Below are 17,338 nucleotides of genomic sequence, written 5' to 3'. Positions count from 1 at the left end.
ATATTGTTTAAGTTTCCTCTCGAGAATTTTTCACTCATATGAAGACGTCACCATTGCCGGTGAAGGGCTGAAAACATAGGCCTATGCTCGGTGCTTACGGCCTTTGAGCAGGGAGGGAATTTATCGTGCCACAGAAGTTGAGACAGTGGGCCTCGGTTTTTGCGTTCTCATCGAAGGACTGTCCCATTGGGTTGTCTCTTACGACAGGCAAGGAGTACTGAGGACCTATTCTACCCGGTGTTGTAAAGCATAAGATTTTCCCCGCATAGACTTTCCCTCCGGAAAAACGGGCCCGGGATAGACATTCCCCCCCGGAAAGATGGGCCTGGAATAGAATTTCCCCTTACGAAGAATTAACCGGGTCCAACCCAACCCCCTAGGAAAAACCGTCCCAGTATAGAAATTCCCCCTAAATGACAGTACACCCCCATTCTTACATTTTAGCTATGTATCTGTTTCCATTTCTATTACTAGAATTCTCTTGCTTATTTAGACCCAGTAATTCTTCTGATTATTTTTGTGTGTGTGTATCGTGAACAATCATCATCTTATGATTTTTTATAAAAAGGAAATTGCTCAAATCGTGTAATGGTATATCAAAATTCATTCAGACATCTTAAGTCTTTATCGTTATTTACAAGTATCTAACATTTGAATTAGTAAAGTTGGGAAGAACTTAAATGATTTTTAAATTTAAATAAACGAGAAAATTTAATTACTTTTATTTATACAGTTCATCTATTTTACTTTTCAGATATTTTAATACACATCGTATAGTCGATTTCTTACGAAAAATCCTACTTATATTGACCATCGTTAAAGTCTTTTGGTATTTACAATATGCATTTCAAAGTTTTCAGCGTGTAAATCCAACTTCATCATGTCAACAACAAAAAATATTCGTTTGTTTTATGAATATCGTAATATTAATGAGCGCATATCTATTTCCTTAAACTATTATAACAAATGAAATCCGGAAACGGGGGGGGGGGGGGGTGTTCTATATATACCAGGGCGATTTTTCCGCCAAAGGGGAGACTCTATACTGACTTTGTACATAGGGGGAAATTATATGCTGGGCGCAATTCCGGGCCCGTTTTTCCGGGGGGGGGGGGAGGTGTCTATGATACAACACCGGATCCCCACGGGATAAAACATATCTGATATACATATTACATGTAAAATCCCTACATTAACTGGATACTGGATAGTGGACTACAGGGGCTTTGCAATTGAGGACTAACCAAATCACGGTTAGGGTGGTTGGGGAGGGGTTGTCCCCCTCCCTTACGGGAGAAAATATTGAAGCAGAGCAATTTCAAGCACATTAAATTCTAATCTTTGAAATGATGGGGGGGGGGGGGGGGGGGGGGGGGGGGAGATCTCCACACCCCTTAATTCCGCAAGTGAGAATGTTAGTTAGCTCTATGATAAAATTTAGAAGATATAAAACAGAAAGAATTTTGATACAAGTAAAAAGTTTCATATATTTTTGGAAAATTATTTAGATGTGCAATATTTAGGATTAAGCTCAATAAAAATCCGAAGTATGTAACATTTGATAAGGGTAATTTTCGCATGGGGCGCCTCTATGCCGGCTTGATTAGATCGCGTCGTATACGTACATTTAATGACAGAGTGAAATTTCAGTGTTTTTATTGAAGAAAATAAGTGGTTGTCATAGACAGAAAACTCCGCACTTTTATCGTCTCCAGAGTTAAATGTCGCACTTTTAAAGGTATTTTGTTGATTAGGAATATGCATTGATTGATCACTATTTTACGATCAAGTGTTGCATCTATATATTTTGGAAAATGAACTATACGTGATGGCTGGTCGAGGGGTTGGGGAAAGGGTGGGTGCTTTGATCAGTCCGCTACTAAAGTTTTCCTAGTAATGAAGACAGTATTAGTTCTTCATTGTAAAATCAATTTCCAATATCAACCATAACTATTTCAACTCCAGTAAAGCTTCCACCAAAATTTACAACAAACAACAAATCATCGATACATAAATGTTCGAGATTATGTCTCTAGGTAGTGTCAAAAATAACAACGAAATCTTTCTTTGGAAGCGGAAGACCATAATGATAACAGAGATAACAATGAGGTCTTCAGCTGGAAGCGGAGGACCTGAATTACAGTAAACAAAAAACCCATATATACATGTACTAGACTAGATAGGTTAGGGTCAATGGCTTATGATCTCGTGTCTGACGAAGTGTAACGTGTAGAATTTAATAGGGTAGTTTGTTAATTGGGAATACAAAATGACTGACTAGTGGGGCCACTATTTTTTTTTTTTTTTTTTTTTTATTTAAGTAGTGTCAAGAACAACGAAATCTTCCGTTGGAAACGGAAGACCTTAATGATATCTTATTCAGGTTTCCATTTGGGAGCAGAAGACCTTAATTACAAGACTTGTTCGGTTAGGGTCAATGTGTTATGTTGTCGTGTCCGACGAAGCGTAACGACTAGGATTTAAAAGGATAGTTTGTTAATTGGGAATACACAATGACTGACCAGTTGGGCCACTATATATTTTTTTTATATCCGAACTAAACATCGTGTGATTATTTCCTGTACATATATGAAGTATTCAAATTGTACATTGCATAGAATATCAGGGACTAAGTAGAGTGATTGATCAGTATTTTCCGTTCAAGTGCCATTTCTATCTGGTCAAAACGAGCCTTTTGTCAATTTTGGACCATAAATCCTGCAGGAGGAGGGGTGGCTTCTGCTCCTCCGCCGCTAAATTTTTTTTTTTTAAATTTCAAAATATTCAAAAATAAACACCGCACGATTATCTATTCTAAATATTTAAATTATTCAAAATGTTAACGTTGTCTATTTCAACTTTCAATATAGTTAGGAAGCTAAGTGAATAACGCTGAATATTACCGCAGATATCCATTGCCTTCATTTACCTAATTAGTATAGATCAACACAATTATATTTATATGTTTACTTAAAAAAAGTGGCGGATCCAGGGGGTTAAATTGCAATATGAATACTTTACTTTTGAAGAAGAAAAAAATAGAAAACCCAAACAGATAGAAACTCCAAATAAACAATGAAACATACTAGTAAAGATCACAGGAATTTATCACGTACAAAATCAGTATCTAGGTAGTATTAGTGGGTTAGTGTCTGACGAAGCGTAACGGTCAGGACTCAATGGTGAAGTTCGTTAATTGGAATTACATAATGACTGACCAGTGCTTTACGTTCAAGGGTAAAAATGGACCACTTGTCAATTCTAGAAATTGAATTGTGCGAGGGAGAGGGGGATGTTCGCTCTCGGTCATCCACCACTAAAGTTAATAAACATCATATGATGAATTCCTTAACATGTATATATGTAAAGTATTCAAAATTTTAACATTATATCTACTTGTATTTTAACTTCCAATAATGTTACAATGATAGATGAGTACCGCTGTTATAGGCATCACCAAAATTATCTAGCTAGTGGCGGATCCAGAGGGGTAAGAAGTAGGCATAAAATCGTGATAACAGTACTTTGCTTTTGGAATAATGATAAATAAACCCTGACAAGACAACCCTGATATATATATAAATGTCCGTGATCATAGAAATGTATCACATAAAAAATCGATGACTAAGTGGAATAACAATTAATTGTCAATGATAACAGGTTTTCATTGCGAAGCAGACCTTAATTACAATAAACAAGTACATCCATACATACAAGACTAGTTCGGATATGTTGTCATGTCTGACGAACCGTAACGAGTAGGATTTAAAAGGGTAGTTTGTTAATTGGGAATACACAATGACTGACCAGTGTCCCCACTACATTTTTTTTTTAATTTCCGAACTAAACATCGTGTGACTGTTTATACCATACAGATATGAAATATTCAAATTGTACATTGTAGAATACCAGGGACTAAGTAGAGTTACAATGGGAGTAGTTTTTTTAATTGGAAGTGTGCACAATGACTGACCAATATTTTCCGTTTGAAAGTGCTTCCGCTCCTCCGCCTCTAAAGTTGTTTTTAATTTCAAAATATTAAAAAATAATCCTCGTATGATTATGTATCCTAGATATTTAAAGTATTCGAAATGTTAACGTTGTTTATTTCAACTTTCAATATAGTTAGGAAGCTAATATTAAGTGAATAACGCTAAATATTACCGCAGATATCCATTGACTTCATTTACCTAATTAGTAGATCAACACAATACGTCTACCTAATAACTGGCGGTTCCAGGGGGTTAAACTGCAATATCAATACTTTGCTCTTGAAAAAGAAGAAGGAGGGGGGGGGGGGGGGGGAAACCAAACAAATAAAAACTCCAAATAAGCAATGAAACATACGAGTAAAGATCATAGGAATTTATCACGTACAAATTCAACTCACGATTAAGTAGTGTCAGTGGCAACATAACGGTCTGTATTCAATGATGAAGTTTGTTTATTAGAAATACACAATGACTGACCAGTGTTTTACGTTCAAGGGTAATGTCTATCTGGTCAAAATGGGCCGCTTGTCAATATTAGAAATTGAATTGTGCGAAGTAGGGGTGGGGTGTCGTTCTAGGTTATCCACCACTAAAGTTAATAAACATCATAACATCATATGATGAAGGCATGCCTTTATATATATATATTTATATATAAATGTATGTTCAAAATGTTTACATTATATCTACATTTATTTTAACTTTCAATAAGAATGATAGGTGAGTACATGTACCGCTGTTATAGGCATCACCAGAATTAATTTAGTTAGTGGCGGATCCAGGGGGGTATTATAAGAAGTAGGTATAAAATCGTTGTAACGGTACATGTACTTTGCTTTTTGAACACTGATAAATAAATCAGATAATCCTGATATATAAATGTCCGAAATCATAGAAATGTATCACAATACAAAATCGTTGACTAAGTAGTGTCAATGGATTGATTTAAGGTTTCATGTCCAACGAAGCGTAACGATTATGATTTACGAGAGTAGATTGTTAATTAATTGGGAGTACACAATGACTGAACATTGCTTTACATTCAATAGTCGTGTATATCTGGTCATTAAGTGGCTGGGGAAATAATTAGTACTATGCGTGAGGGATGGGAATGGGACGGGGGATCCGCCCATTCGCCACTGAAGTTATAATTTGAAAAATAAACATCGTATAGTTAAATTCTTTTGCGTATACAAGGTATTCAAAATATTAACGTCATCTATTTTATCATCCAATGAAATTAAAATGATAAGTGAAGACTGTTGTAACCAGACAACTTGTGTAACTAATTAGTGGCGGATCTCGGGGTTAATACATTTGTAAGTAGACCTAAAAATTTGCGATAACATTGCTTTGCTTTATGAGTAAAAAAGTCTACAATACTCATAAAACATTGATACACAAATGTCGAAAATCATAGAAGTTTATCACTATAAAATCGCTCGAGATGTTTAGAACACTTAAAGCCGAACTTCCCTAGAGTCGAGACGTCTGTTAACCGTTTATTCGGACACGCCTGTCAAAGTCTTTTCGACGCTTAAGGTAATGATAGCAATCGGAGAAAGTACTTTGACTTGAGAATGAATACGATTGTAGAAGGGAGGGAAAGATGGACCGAAGCATGCATTTTGTAAAACGATTCTTGTGTTGTTAAATAATCGAGAATCTTATTTGAGATGTCTGATTCGGTTCACTAAACAACTTAGCATCACCTAGCAGAGTTCATCTTTCACCGTAAGCACTTAACACTAATTTTAGAATATGTAAACAAGTTGTAAGCTAGGCCTATTCCGTAATTCAACAACATATCACAGGAACTGGTAATTTAATATGTAGTAATAATACTGCTACCCTTTATAAAACCACAAGGATGGTGGGTGACGATAATTTTAAGAACTATTTTGAAACGAAGTTTTGAGTGAAGTATCAGCCCTTGTAGGTCCCCCCCCCCCATAGCAGCTGATTAGGGAATGGTAAGGTATATGGTATATACCCACACTATTATTAATACACTGACAAAATTACCGGTTCCTGTGAACATATTTTAACACCTGACGACATATGAAGGGTTGTGAATAGTGAATGTGAGCAACTGCATGTGAATGCACGGGCAATGGAAGTTGATGTAAATAGATACATGTAGTATGTGCATGTATATATATTTATACATGCACATACTATATATTTACATTAACTTACAGTGCCCGTGTGTGAATGAGTATTTCATAGTATTCTTGTCTGCTTGTTGCAATAATATAGTCCCGTCCAATTTTATATGGATATTTTTGTGCAAGGGTTATATGTATACAATTAAAATTGCATGGGGAAAAGTTTAGTAATGCAGAGCTCTAATATCCTATATTATCTCTCATGTTTTTTAGACATTTATTCACAAACACATAGGCCTACACATAAGAGTTTATAATTACTATATATATTTAAAAATTAATGTCATGCCTTGGCTTTTAAGTACATTTTAAGAATCATGACAAACAACACTCTTTAAGATACAATTTTCTGTGTTATTGTTATATTCATGAAATAAAAATCCCATCCTGTGTTTTATTTGGGATATCTATTCCCATTCATGCTCAAATAGGATATTTACTGCCATTTCATGTTCATTATGGGACATTTCCTCCTATGGGACATTGTATCCCATATTAAGTTTAAATATGGGAGTTAAAATCCTATGGGAGAAATTATATTTTTTCTCCCATAGGATTTTTGGTGGGAGTGAAAATCCCCCAATTGGGATTAAAAATCCCTCCAAAATCCCATGGGATTTTTTGATTTCAGGTGAAATATCTTAAAAACTACAATAGGTACAAGTGTAAATGTTGGTGTATGTCTTGTGAACATAAAATCCCATCTTTTTTTGTAAAGGGTTTATTTGTATCCTTAATAAAAGGGTTGGCGAAACTCCGGACTTTTGTCGTGTCCAGAGTTAAATGTCGCACTGTTTTAATACAAACGTCATCGATATATCTAAAGGCCGACTTAAAGGTCACAGGAAGATATTTTTTTCTCATGTAGAAGCTCTCCAATAAATCTGTCTTAGGAAACCGAAAACAGGTCAGTTAACAATGTAGCACAATCTATGATGTCCGGATAGGGCCATTTGCAAAAGCATGACTGCGCGTTAATCACAACACGCCGTCACGCCAACAAGCAACGCGCCTTCGCACAGACAAGCAACGCGCCAACAAGCAACACGGCGCGATGGCGTGTTGCTTGTTGGCGTGACGGTGCGAAGGTGTGTTGCCTGTTGGCGTGAGAGCGCGTTGCTTCTTGGCGTGATGGCGCGTTGCTTGTCTGCGCGTGGGCGCGTTGCTTGCTAGCGTGAGAGTGCGAAGGCGCGTTGCTTGTTGTCGTGACGGCGTGTTGTGACTAACGAGCAGTTACGCTTTTGCAAATGGCCCTATCCGGACACCATAATAATCCCTAAAACAACACATGAAAGGTTTTGTGAAACTTACTACAGTTATTTATCCGTTCATCGTATGTCTATACCAGGAAAATGTATTTTTCCAGTTATTCCGATGATGCTCAGAAATACGTGTTATTCCATACAAAGATCATAAGCTGGAAATCTTTGTCACTACATCTATTTTAGGATACAAATCGTGGAGTGATTTAGGACTCGTTATGGTTCTGTACATTATATCACAAAAGTTCAGAAAATTTTTCAAAACACGATACTTACTACTATCAAGTAAATGGTATTGCAGAATTAACAAAAATACAAAAAATGAAACCCATGTTGAAGAAAACAAGGATCAATGTGAAGGATTTGGATCGTCACACACGAACAGTTGTTTAATTTCCGGAAAACTTACTCATGTGTCGACAACTTCGATCTATCTTACCTATTGTCAAACAATAGCTAAAGTTGTACCAGGAAACTGTCGTAGTTGAATCACCAGTTTTCTTTAGCCAATTTTTACAGTTACTCTGGAACCGTAGAAAACCCGCGTAGGTCGTGAGGGTCGTCATCCAAAATTCCTTAGTCAAGTGTGATGACACAGAATAACCCGTTTAGTAAGACTACGGAGATTTACATAATAATTCCTTAATTTATTATAACACGAATATCAGTAAAACCGATGGATGCTCCCCGAAATGCATCCAACTAATTAACTACTTTATATGATAAATAACTCGCACAATGATCAATAAATGTTGAAATATTGTTGAAATGAAGTTTTGTTTTTCAAGTATAAGATGTATGTTGACTGACAATGACCTTTACTAAAAGACCTTGTCCGACCTTTGTCAAAAAGCTATTTCTCTATCACTTAGTTGTGTGATATATGATTAATACCTGTTCAAGAACTATTGAAATAAAGAATTTTTACTGATATAAGGGATATATTCTGAGTGACCTTGACCTTTCCGAAGTGACCTTGGTCCAAAAGTCCCTGTCTCAAGGAATATCTGTGATCAATTTCTGATGAGAGGTTTAGGAGATGGGAACTTTCATATCAAAAACTGTTGAAATAAGCGGGAACTTTTATATCAAAAGCTGTTGAAATAAGGAAATTTTATATGTTCTGAGTGACCTTGGTCTTTTGAAAATGACCTTATAAGACCTTGGTCGAAATGTCCTTATCTAAGGAACAATGCTATAAATTTCTGATGAAAGGTTTATGAGATATGAGCTCGGACAGACATATCAGCGACTATATGCTCCCCCGAAATTTTTCGGGGAGGATAAAAATGTGAAGATAACGAACAGTGATCAATCTCATAACTCCTATAAGCAATACAAAATAGATAGTTGGGCAAACACGGGCCCCTGGACATACCAGAGGTGGGATTATATGCATAGGAGTAAGTATCCCCTGTGGACCGGTCACCTGCCGTGATGCGTAAGCCGTACTTGAAATCAGTGTTTAAAGAACAGCCTAAAATTGGCATGAAACACGTCAGACAGCATTTCACACAATGTCATGTTGTATTGGTAAACTAGATCGTCATAAGGACCATACAATTTGCGAAGTGCTGACTGTTAAGGAGACTGCCTAATGCCTATGTAACATCACCTTGTTTGTCAGTAACATGCCTCGATTTTAAAATTGATCATATGCAGTACAAGCTTTTGCATATCGAATCAGTTGAGAGGCATACCATATGCAGGTTCTAATTGAATTTTGCTACATAAATATGGGAAGTTGACGATGGAGAAGTCATCCCGTTTGTCATAAAATTGAGTTGTTAATTTGTAGTTAATTCTATGTTCAATAAGTACGAAGCAGATGTGGAAGACTCTCTGATGTGTTTTATTCGATGTCATTGGGATACTATGGTATGTCGAATCGATATATGAATGAAAATGGTTATTGTTGATAGATAAAACGTCGTAAATATATCTAAATGTCGAGTTAAAGGCCACAGCAAAGTATTTTCTTCTTATCACATAGCAGCTTTTAAATAAATTCTACTTCACAAGAATATAAAAACAGGTAAGCTAACAAAGGAGCATAATTTGTGCCCATGTGAATTCCAGCAGACTGTTGGCAGAACTAATCACCACAGACTACGAAGATCCTATCTTTGAGGAAGTCCAGCATTGAACATTAAAAGTGTAATTTTGTTGTCACTTAGTGCGTTTTCTCAGCTGGTAGTAAAATACTCACTTTCTTTTGATGAGTATACCAGTGTTGTTTCAAGGATACCATCAGGCGAACGTTCCGTCCAGTTTGGCAGACTGTTGGTTTGAAAACCTAGTAATCATGAAAATTCTAGAATGTACTTACCGGAAATGTTTTCTGATACATTAGAATGTGAAGATAACGAGCTGTGATCAATTTCATAATCTTTACTTATAAATTAACAAATTTTGCCAATAAACTCCGAAACGCTTACTCCAGAATTACTGCTTTCACCTTTGATATTGTTTCATATGTGAGGTGAAGTCCGTAAGCTATAATAAAATCTTACTTGATTAGTAAGTATTGTAAAATTGATTAAAGGCCTAATTACGTTTTTGATAAACTACCCTGAAATAGCAAAAATGTGAGTACATTGGCGGCAACGTTTCAAAATGGCGGAACTAAGCCAGTTTCTTTAATGACAACTTAAGATAATACGATATGAAGTTAATTTGTTGTTCATCGATGCTTGATTTTGATCTTACAGAAGAAATAAGCTTTGATAGTTGCTGAATAAATAGAATATGCTTTTTCGTTTCTTCAATCAGTGATTTTAGTCTTGCATCAGCGTTATGGAAATTTTCAGAACGAAGCGAGGTAATATGATAGACGTTGAGGTCTACAACCAATTGCACATTCTCGAGCATCTCAAGCAAGTTCCGATTGGTTTACAACATTAATCAGCATAACATTTTGTAGGTGTTCAGCGTTAGCCATAATTATAATAGTTTTGATTCTGTTCGAATTCCCATTGGCACGAATTGTGCTCCTTTGTTAGCTGATCTGTTTCTATATTCATATGAAGCAACATTTATTCAAAAACGTCTACACGAGAAGAAAAAATTTCTCGCTGTGGCCTTCAATTCGACATTTAGATATATCGATGACGTTTTGTCTATTAGCAATAATAGCTTTCATTCATATGTCGATTTGATATATCCCTGTGAGCTCGAAATATAACTAAATGTTGCGTTGAAGGCCACAGCAAGAAAGTTTTTCTTCTCATGTTACATTTGAATAGTCCCTGTATCATAAGAATATAAAAACAGGTGAGCTAACAAAGTAGCATAATTCGTGCCGATAGTAATTCCAGCAGACTGTTAGAAGATTTGTTCACCAAAGACTACAAAGATATTGTCAATTAGGAAGGCTAGCATCTATTTAATATCACCTTCAGGGTATTTGTGTTTAGAACCAGATTAACAAATAAATATTTTGAATGACTGATAACAAGAAAAGTGAAGATAACGAACAGTGGTCAATCTCATAACTCCTACAAGCTATACAAAATAGATAGTTGGGCAAACACGGACCCCTGGACACACCAGAGTTGGGACCAGGTGCCTAGGAGGAGTAAGCATCCCCTGTCGACCGGTCACATCCACCGTGAGTCCTATATATAAGAAGTGAATATTTCCGTGTTCCTATTTTAATGAAAAAGCTATCTATGTTGTCAAAAAGCCTAGTCTTTATTTTGTTGAACGTAATACGTTTTGATGTTTTTGATTTAAGGTAGCTCACTACACTAAAGCTTATACTCTGTATGACACCACGTCACAAGATGACGATTTAAATGTTTTATGAAATTATTTGTATCGATCGATTTGTTTGTCTATCGTCGTAGCTCAGTGGTTAAAGCATTGGGTTGTTGAACCGCACAGCTTGTGTTTAAATCCCCCTGAGTCTTCTATTCATATGTGTTGAAATAAATGTTTTTGAAAATCATGGTTTTTATCCAAATTTGTATATTATTTGCCTTTTTGGCATATATACTTATTGTATATTATCATATTTTTTTCAATACTTAAATCAATTCGTACTGATTTGAGAAACTATTTCTGGGTGTAGTGAGTCACCTTAAAGGCGTTGCAAAGTCTTTCGCCTACTCTGTCATGCTTGTTATCGCGAGATCTCGTAGCTGGATCTACTGAAAAACCTAACATTGACAATCAACACGAAAATGTTACTCGAACCATTCCAACAAAGAAAGGAAAATCTCTTGCTTTTCGGTTTTTAACTTGATATCAAATTTAAACCTTTAAATGCCATCGAAATCGCTTTCTTCCCCGTACTTCCCCATTAATGTAAATACTACTTTATATGGGCATATGCAAATCACTTGACAACCGGAAATTCAATTTCAGTACATCAATCATGGCACAGGCCCTCCGTGGCCGAGTGGTTGGAGCATCGCGCTGAAAATCACACGGCCTCTCACCTCTGGTCGGCGGGGGTTCGAATCCCGCTCGCGCTGGTAAGTTAGGAAGTTTCCCAGTTTACTTTCGGAAGGTACATTGTATCTGGGTTCTCTCTTCCACCAATAAAAACTCTGGGCGTCACCACATAACAGAAAAAGTTGTTGAGTGTGGCGGAAAACAGCAAAACAATCAATCAATCAATCATGGCGCACAAATATGAATCGAGAAATTGGAATATAAGGAAATTGTTCAAAAAGTTAGAATAGAACTTCACAAATCATAAATTAATTTGTGGGTTGTAAATTTATACATTGACTAAGAAACATAGAATATCATTTATTTACGTAAAGAAAGCTAGCAAATGTTTAGAATGATCGAAAATGTTTATTCACTCCCGCATTTACACCATTACGGAGATCCTAAGGAGTTGTAGCCCTCCCCAAAATCCGAGACTGCTACATTATTGCAGCTAATAGTTTCATTGTGATTTCCATACTATTAAACAGATTTTTTATACGGTCGTACATGTTACAATTTAACATGACATTATTTCTACGGACAGAAGACAGTGAGCAGCATTACAGATTATGGAAGGCAGCTAAGCTGTACCAATTACTTTTGATTTGAAAGGAGATGTATTTACCTGTGTGTTGAGACGAACGGATATAATCAGATTCCGGAAGAAACGAACATACTTTGCCTTGTTCTGTTTGTCTACAAAACCCAAATCCTGTGTTTCCCAAGCATTGTTCATTTAATTCGCATGTATCGCCTATCGAAAGATGCTCTGCAAGGAATAATGATAATGTTATAGGTTTCATTTAACAAAAAGAAGTGTTTACATAGCATTTACATTCAGGTGGAAGGATGTATTTGGAGCTGTCTTGCGTCGTCACGTCCAAGTGGTTCCCAGCTTATGTAGCGATTGTATCTATATTACTGCATATTACATCATCAATTCATTGGCTCGTGAAGACATTCATTCATGAATGTCTTATGTAACATCAACTATTATATAATATTTATTGGTGGAGTATTACCAAAAAGTCCATAAAAACTGAACCACTTAACATAGTACTCACTTTTGAAACAAGTGTTAAACCTTGCAAAATATCCTTCTTTGCATTCGCATACAGCATTTGAAGTATTGCACGTCGAATAAGGGTTGCTGACATCACAATGGCTTTGTGTAGTACAGGATTCACCTATTCTCTTGTCTTGTAAAATGAAAGGGTGCCAAAGTAAGTGAGACACATTGACATATTTGCAGTGAAGTTGACTTTACATTACACATGCACTGCATTTATAGAGTTCCCTACACTTTCTATATAAATGCCCTGTCTTGTACTGTCTCTTTCAATGTCTTTGTCGCTTTCTTACTCTCTTATTCCCCCGTCTCTCGTCTCACTATGAAACTATACGATTATAGTTAAATATAAGATCATTCTCTTAAATAGAACCAATACACACCGTGTTTCAGTCTCGGTATTGCTGCTTCTCTTTTTGTTGCACTCATATTCACTCAATGTTAACATAGATTAATATATATGGTATTCCCCATTATTATTATTCATAAATACAATCTTTCTAACTTCCATTGACATACCGTAAAATCCCCTTTCATCACATGTCATAGCTATTTCCACGTCAGTGTTTATAAAATGTCCACATGGCTTCCTCATTGTGAAAGTGAAGGAGGTGTTTGCGTATTTAATTTCCAGTTTTTCAAGTTCATATCTCGTAACGTCTTTCAGATCTGGTGTCAATGCCTTTAATGTACACGTGACTAGACAGGTTCTTGGACTATCTGTTAATGGAAATTAGCAAGTTAATCTGCTGGTCCCGTTTCACGTCAATTATACACACAGCACAGACACATTGTATTCACTACTGCTCAAACAAAAATGTTTGGTTATAGAGGAAAGAAATATATTACCTTTAAAGTTCTCCATGAAGAATGTTTTAGTAAATGAACATGATTTCTCGGATTTATAATAAAATGCGAGAAGTTCTGTAAGACAGATGGTCCTGGAGAAAACAAAACCACAATTAACATTTAAAACCCATAACATTCTTACAAATGTATCTGATGCATAGACTAGCTTTGGCACCTTGTATAGCCGAATGTTGTACCAGTCCCTGCGATAAAGGTACAACTCTACATGGTAGTTCAAGCAGGTGTTTGATTCCGACAAATGAAACTGATATCACGTGCTGTGTTTAAGTTGGAAAAATACTACTATCAATCTTTCATGAGTGAAATTTGTGAAAAAGATGACCATCTTTCAAAGCATTGCCATTACATACCTTTCAGTGTTTGCATTTGTTCGCATAAGACACAACAGTTTGAGTAGGAAAACTGCAATATGAAAAAAAATCCACTTTGTTAATAACCTGTTGAAAGAGGCGTAAATGTTCGTATTAGAGATGAGGGAAGTTTTCAAGATCGTTCATAATGTGATAGGAGTATAATGTCGATTAAGGTGCTTAATCATTGACTCTAAAAACTTAAGAGATAAACTGGGGAAAAACGATGAATAAAACCTATTTTTAGGATCATCAATTTTCATACGCTTTGTCAGAGACATACATAAAACAGAGATTAGCAACTTCCTCAAGTCTCGTATTATCTCGCAATTCACTGATTTTCTGTAAAATTGCGCCACTGATTTAAATTACGACCTAAGAATGATAGATATCAAGTTCAACCTCCCCCCCCCCCAATCCCATTACTAAAACATTCAACATACAATATTTTAAGATGTTTTACTTATTTAGAAATTCATTTCAAAATTAAGGATTATCTCCCTCATGCATAGCTCTTATCCTTAGACGTACATGTATTTGACTCCCCTTTTTTTGGCACTTTGTTTTTCCCTATAATAAATCTAGCAAGTTTATTGTTATTTCGGATTTCAAACATTTCGGTTGAGCATCACTGAAGAGACATTATTTGTCGAAATGCGCATCTGGTGCATCAAAATTGGTTCCGTATGTTTTACATTATAAATATATTATATGTCTATGGATTTGTCAAAGGTTATACTATTTACTCAAATTACTAATCTGAAAAAAAGCACATGTTCGACATCAAAGGAAATTTTCTGGAATCCACTCTATACTATTCTAAGGTGTCAGGTTATATACAGGTAGGTAGCTGTTCTTCCATTTTTACACCTGTAACATCACTTTAAGGAAGGGGTATCTCCATTTTAAAATAAATTTGGTACATATGTATTACTTCAAACATAGAATATTTCTATTTTTTAAAATAAATTTGACTCGGTTTATATTGCGAACCTATCCCCTCCTACCTTAGCAAAAAGATAGAAAAAAATCTCATATTGCAGTTGTATTTACCAAAATTAAATATTAGTAACTATCTTAATTTGATTTATTAGAATATTCAAATACCAATGGTCGCTTTTGAATATAATTTAGGTTGTCATTTTATAATGTAGGCCCGCAGTTAATCACTGGCGTCTCTTTGAGGCTATCCCATATACATGTAACTGCCTACCTCTTGGCAGCCGAAAACAAGAGGTACTGTGAGCAATGCTCACTAAGAATACCCCCGGCTTACCCCAATCTCCCAAAGGGTGTTGGTAATAGGTAAAACTTCAGTATTATGATCCAAAAGGTATCTAGGAACACAGCATCTCCATGCGATGAAAAAAGCCATTAAAGAATTTAAATGGAAACCATATTGCTACTTCGATGTCCAGTGCGTGTGACCTTTGACCTTTTGACCCCAAAATCGATAGGGAACATCTTCATCTCATGGGTAGTCCATATGTATGATATGGTGACTGTAGGTGGAAAGGATAACGCTTTAGAGCCCGGAAACCATATTGCTACTTCAATGTCCAGTGCGCTTGACCTTTGGATCCCAAATTGGATAGGGAACATCTTCATCCCATGGGTAGTCCATATGTATGATATGGTGACTGTAGGTGGAAAGGATAACGTTTTAGAACCCGGAAACCATATTGCTACTCCAATGTCCAGCGCTCGTGACCTTTGACCTTTTGAATCCAAAATCGATAGGGAACATCTTCATCCCATGGGTAGTCCATATGTATGATATGGTGACGGTAGGTGAAAAGGATAATGCTTTAGAGGCCGGAAACCATTGCGTCTACAGACGGACGGACAGACAGACGGACAACCCGATTTCTGTATACCCCCCCCCCCCCACAACTTGTTCCGGGGGTATAATAAATTGTATATTTCAAACATTCCAGTAATCTATTATAAGGTAAAAGGTAGGGTGATGCATTCTCAAGGTCTTGCCACTCCACTAAAATACTTACAGACTAAGCGTTGTATATCAAACATATTCCAGAGTTACAACCAATATCGGCATCAATATGTCCCCCAGAAGGACGACACATTAGTTATGTAGATAGTAGATATAAATTAAGTATGAAATATCACATTGAGGTTTTAATAGAGACACTCATTGTAACCGGAAATTTTATCAACCAGGAAGTTTCTTATTTGAGTGAAATAGAGCAAGAAAGAGATGGAAGTTCAAGATAAACCGTCATTAAGGAGGTACTCTACATCGTCATAATGGCTGACTTTCTTTAAAAACATGGAGGAAAAAATCAATATCAGCCAATATTTGGCGTTTCCTTTTCAATTTAAATACCTAGCCGAGTAGCTCAATAGGCTAGTATACCGATTGGTGAACTGTAAGTCGCAGGTTCAAGTCCAGCAGGGGTTTTTAATTTCTTTTCCCCCAGACTATCTTCTACTAAAACTGTATTTTTGACAAAATAAAGTAAATTTGAAAATTTTCAACTTCAAAATATTGTTGTACATATATCCTCCACTTTTCACCTACATTAAATTTCTCTGGTGTAGCATACCTCCTTAAATGGCCCGAACCAGTCTATTTCGTCTACTGTGGTCATGTAATTGATTGAAATGTAGCTTATTTGAATTCAGTATTTACATATACTTAAGGCATTCGCAAACTTAACTTAAGTACTTTTCAGAAACTTAAAACCACGACTAGTTTATTACAACCTTGAAAATGAAACAGACTTGATTCAAAACATTGTTGTTCATAGTTGTTATATGTATCGGAGAGAGAGAGAGAGACAGACAGACAGACAGACTGACAGACAGTACAGTGCTCATTTGCGCCCTTCAAATATAACGCAGAGATATAATTTCTAATCTTATTTAATTGGACATATATATCCCTCTACATTTGTTACATATTCAAACATTAACTCGAACATAGTGTTTGGTAAAAAGTGGATTCACATATAAAGAAATCTATATCGACAAAAACAGTATATGAATTGTTCCGATTAACAAAAGTAGATATTAAATTGTCATATTTCTCTATTTTCCAGAAGACGTATTGGCAGGGAAGAGAAAGATTTAATCAGTGGATAAAAAGACCCACGTGAGACAACGTTGTTTCTCCTGATATCACTGAAGTAGAGACAAGAGTGGGAACAGGAAACTGGGATATAAT

At 36.0% G+C, this 17,338-nt stretch overlaps 1 protein-coding gene across 4 annotated transcripts in view; it reads right to left on the bottom strand.

Annotated features, from left to right (window-relative positions):
- The window catches only part of LOC125666895 (uncharacterized), a 28,594-nt gene extending 12,255 nt beyond the window's left edge, over window positions 1-16,339 (bottom strand). For 2 of the 4 annotated variants that reach the window (XM_048900224.2, XM_048900226.2), the window contains exons 1-7: window positions 16,158-16,339; window positions 14,152-14,203; window positions 13,781-13,872; window positions 13,451-13,651; window positions 12,927-13,061; window positions 12,488-12,631; window positions 9,632-9,718 (exon numbers count right to left, since the gene is read on the bottom strand). In XM_048900224.2, coding sequence (XP_048756181.2) covers window positions 9,632-9,718; window positions 12,488-12,631; window positions 12,927-13,061; window positions 13,451-13,651; window positions 13,781-13,872; window positions 14,152-14,203; window positions 16,158-16,182 — 736 coding nt within the window. In that variant the 5' untranslated portion in view covers window positions 16,183-16,339. Of the gene's footprint in view, window positions 1-9,631; window positions 9,719-12,487; window positions 12,632-12,926; window positions 13,062-13,450; window positions 13,652-13,780; window positions 13,873-13,955; window positions 13,984-14,151; window positions 14,204-16,157 lie in introns of all 4 variants that reach the window. The other 2 variants (XM_056152082.1, XM_056152083.1) reach the window with 2 other exon arrangements.
- Window positions 16,340-17,338: the final 999 nt, after the last annotated feature.

The sequence above is a fragment of the Ostrea edulis genome, chromosome 10 (genome assembly GCF_947568905.1).
Source record: "Ostrea edulis chromosome 10, xbOstEdul1.1, whole genome shotgun sequence".
In the NCBI taxonomy this organism is placed as follows: Eukaryota; Metazoa; Mollusca; class Bivalvia; order Ostreida; family Ostreidae; genus Ostrea; species Ostrea edulis.
The sequence above is the reverse complement of the archived record's forward strand: the minus strand, read 5'-3'. Positions and strand labels throughout refer to the sequence as shown.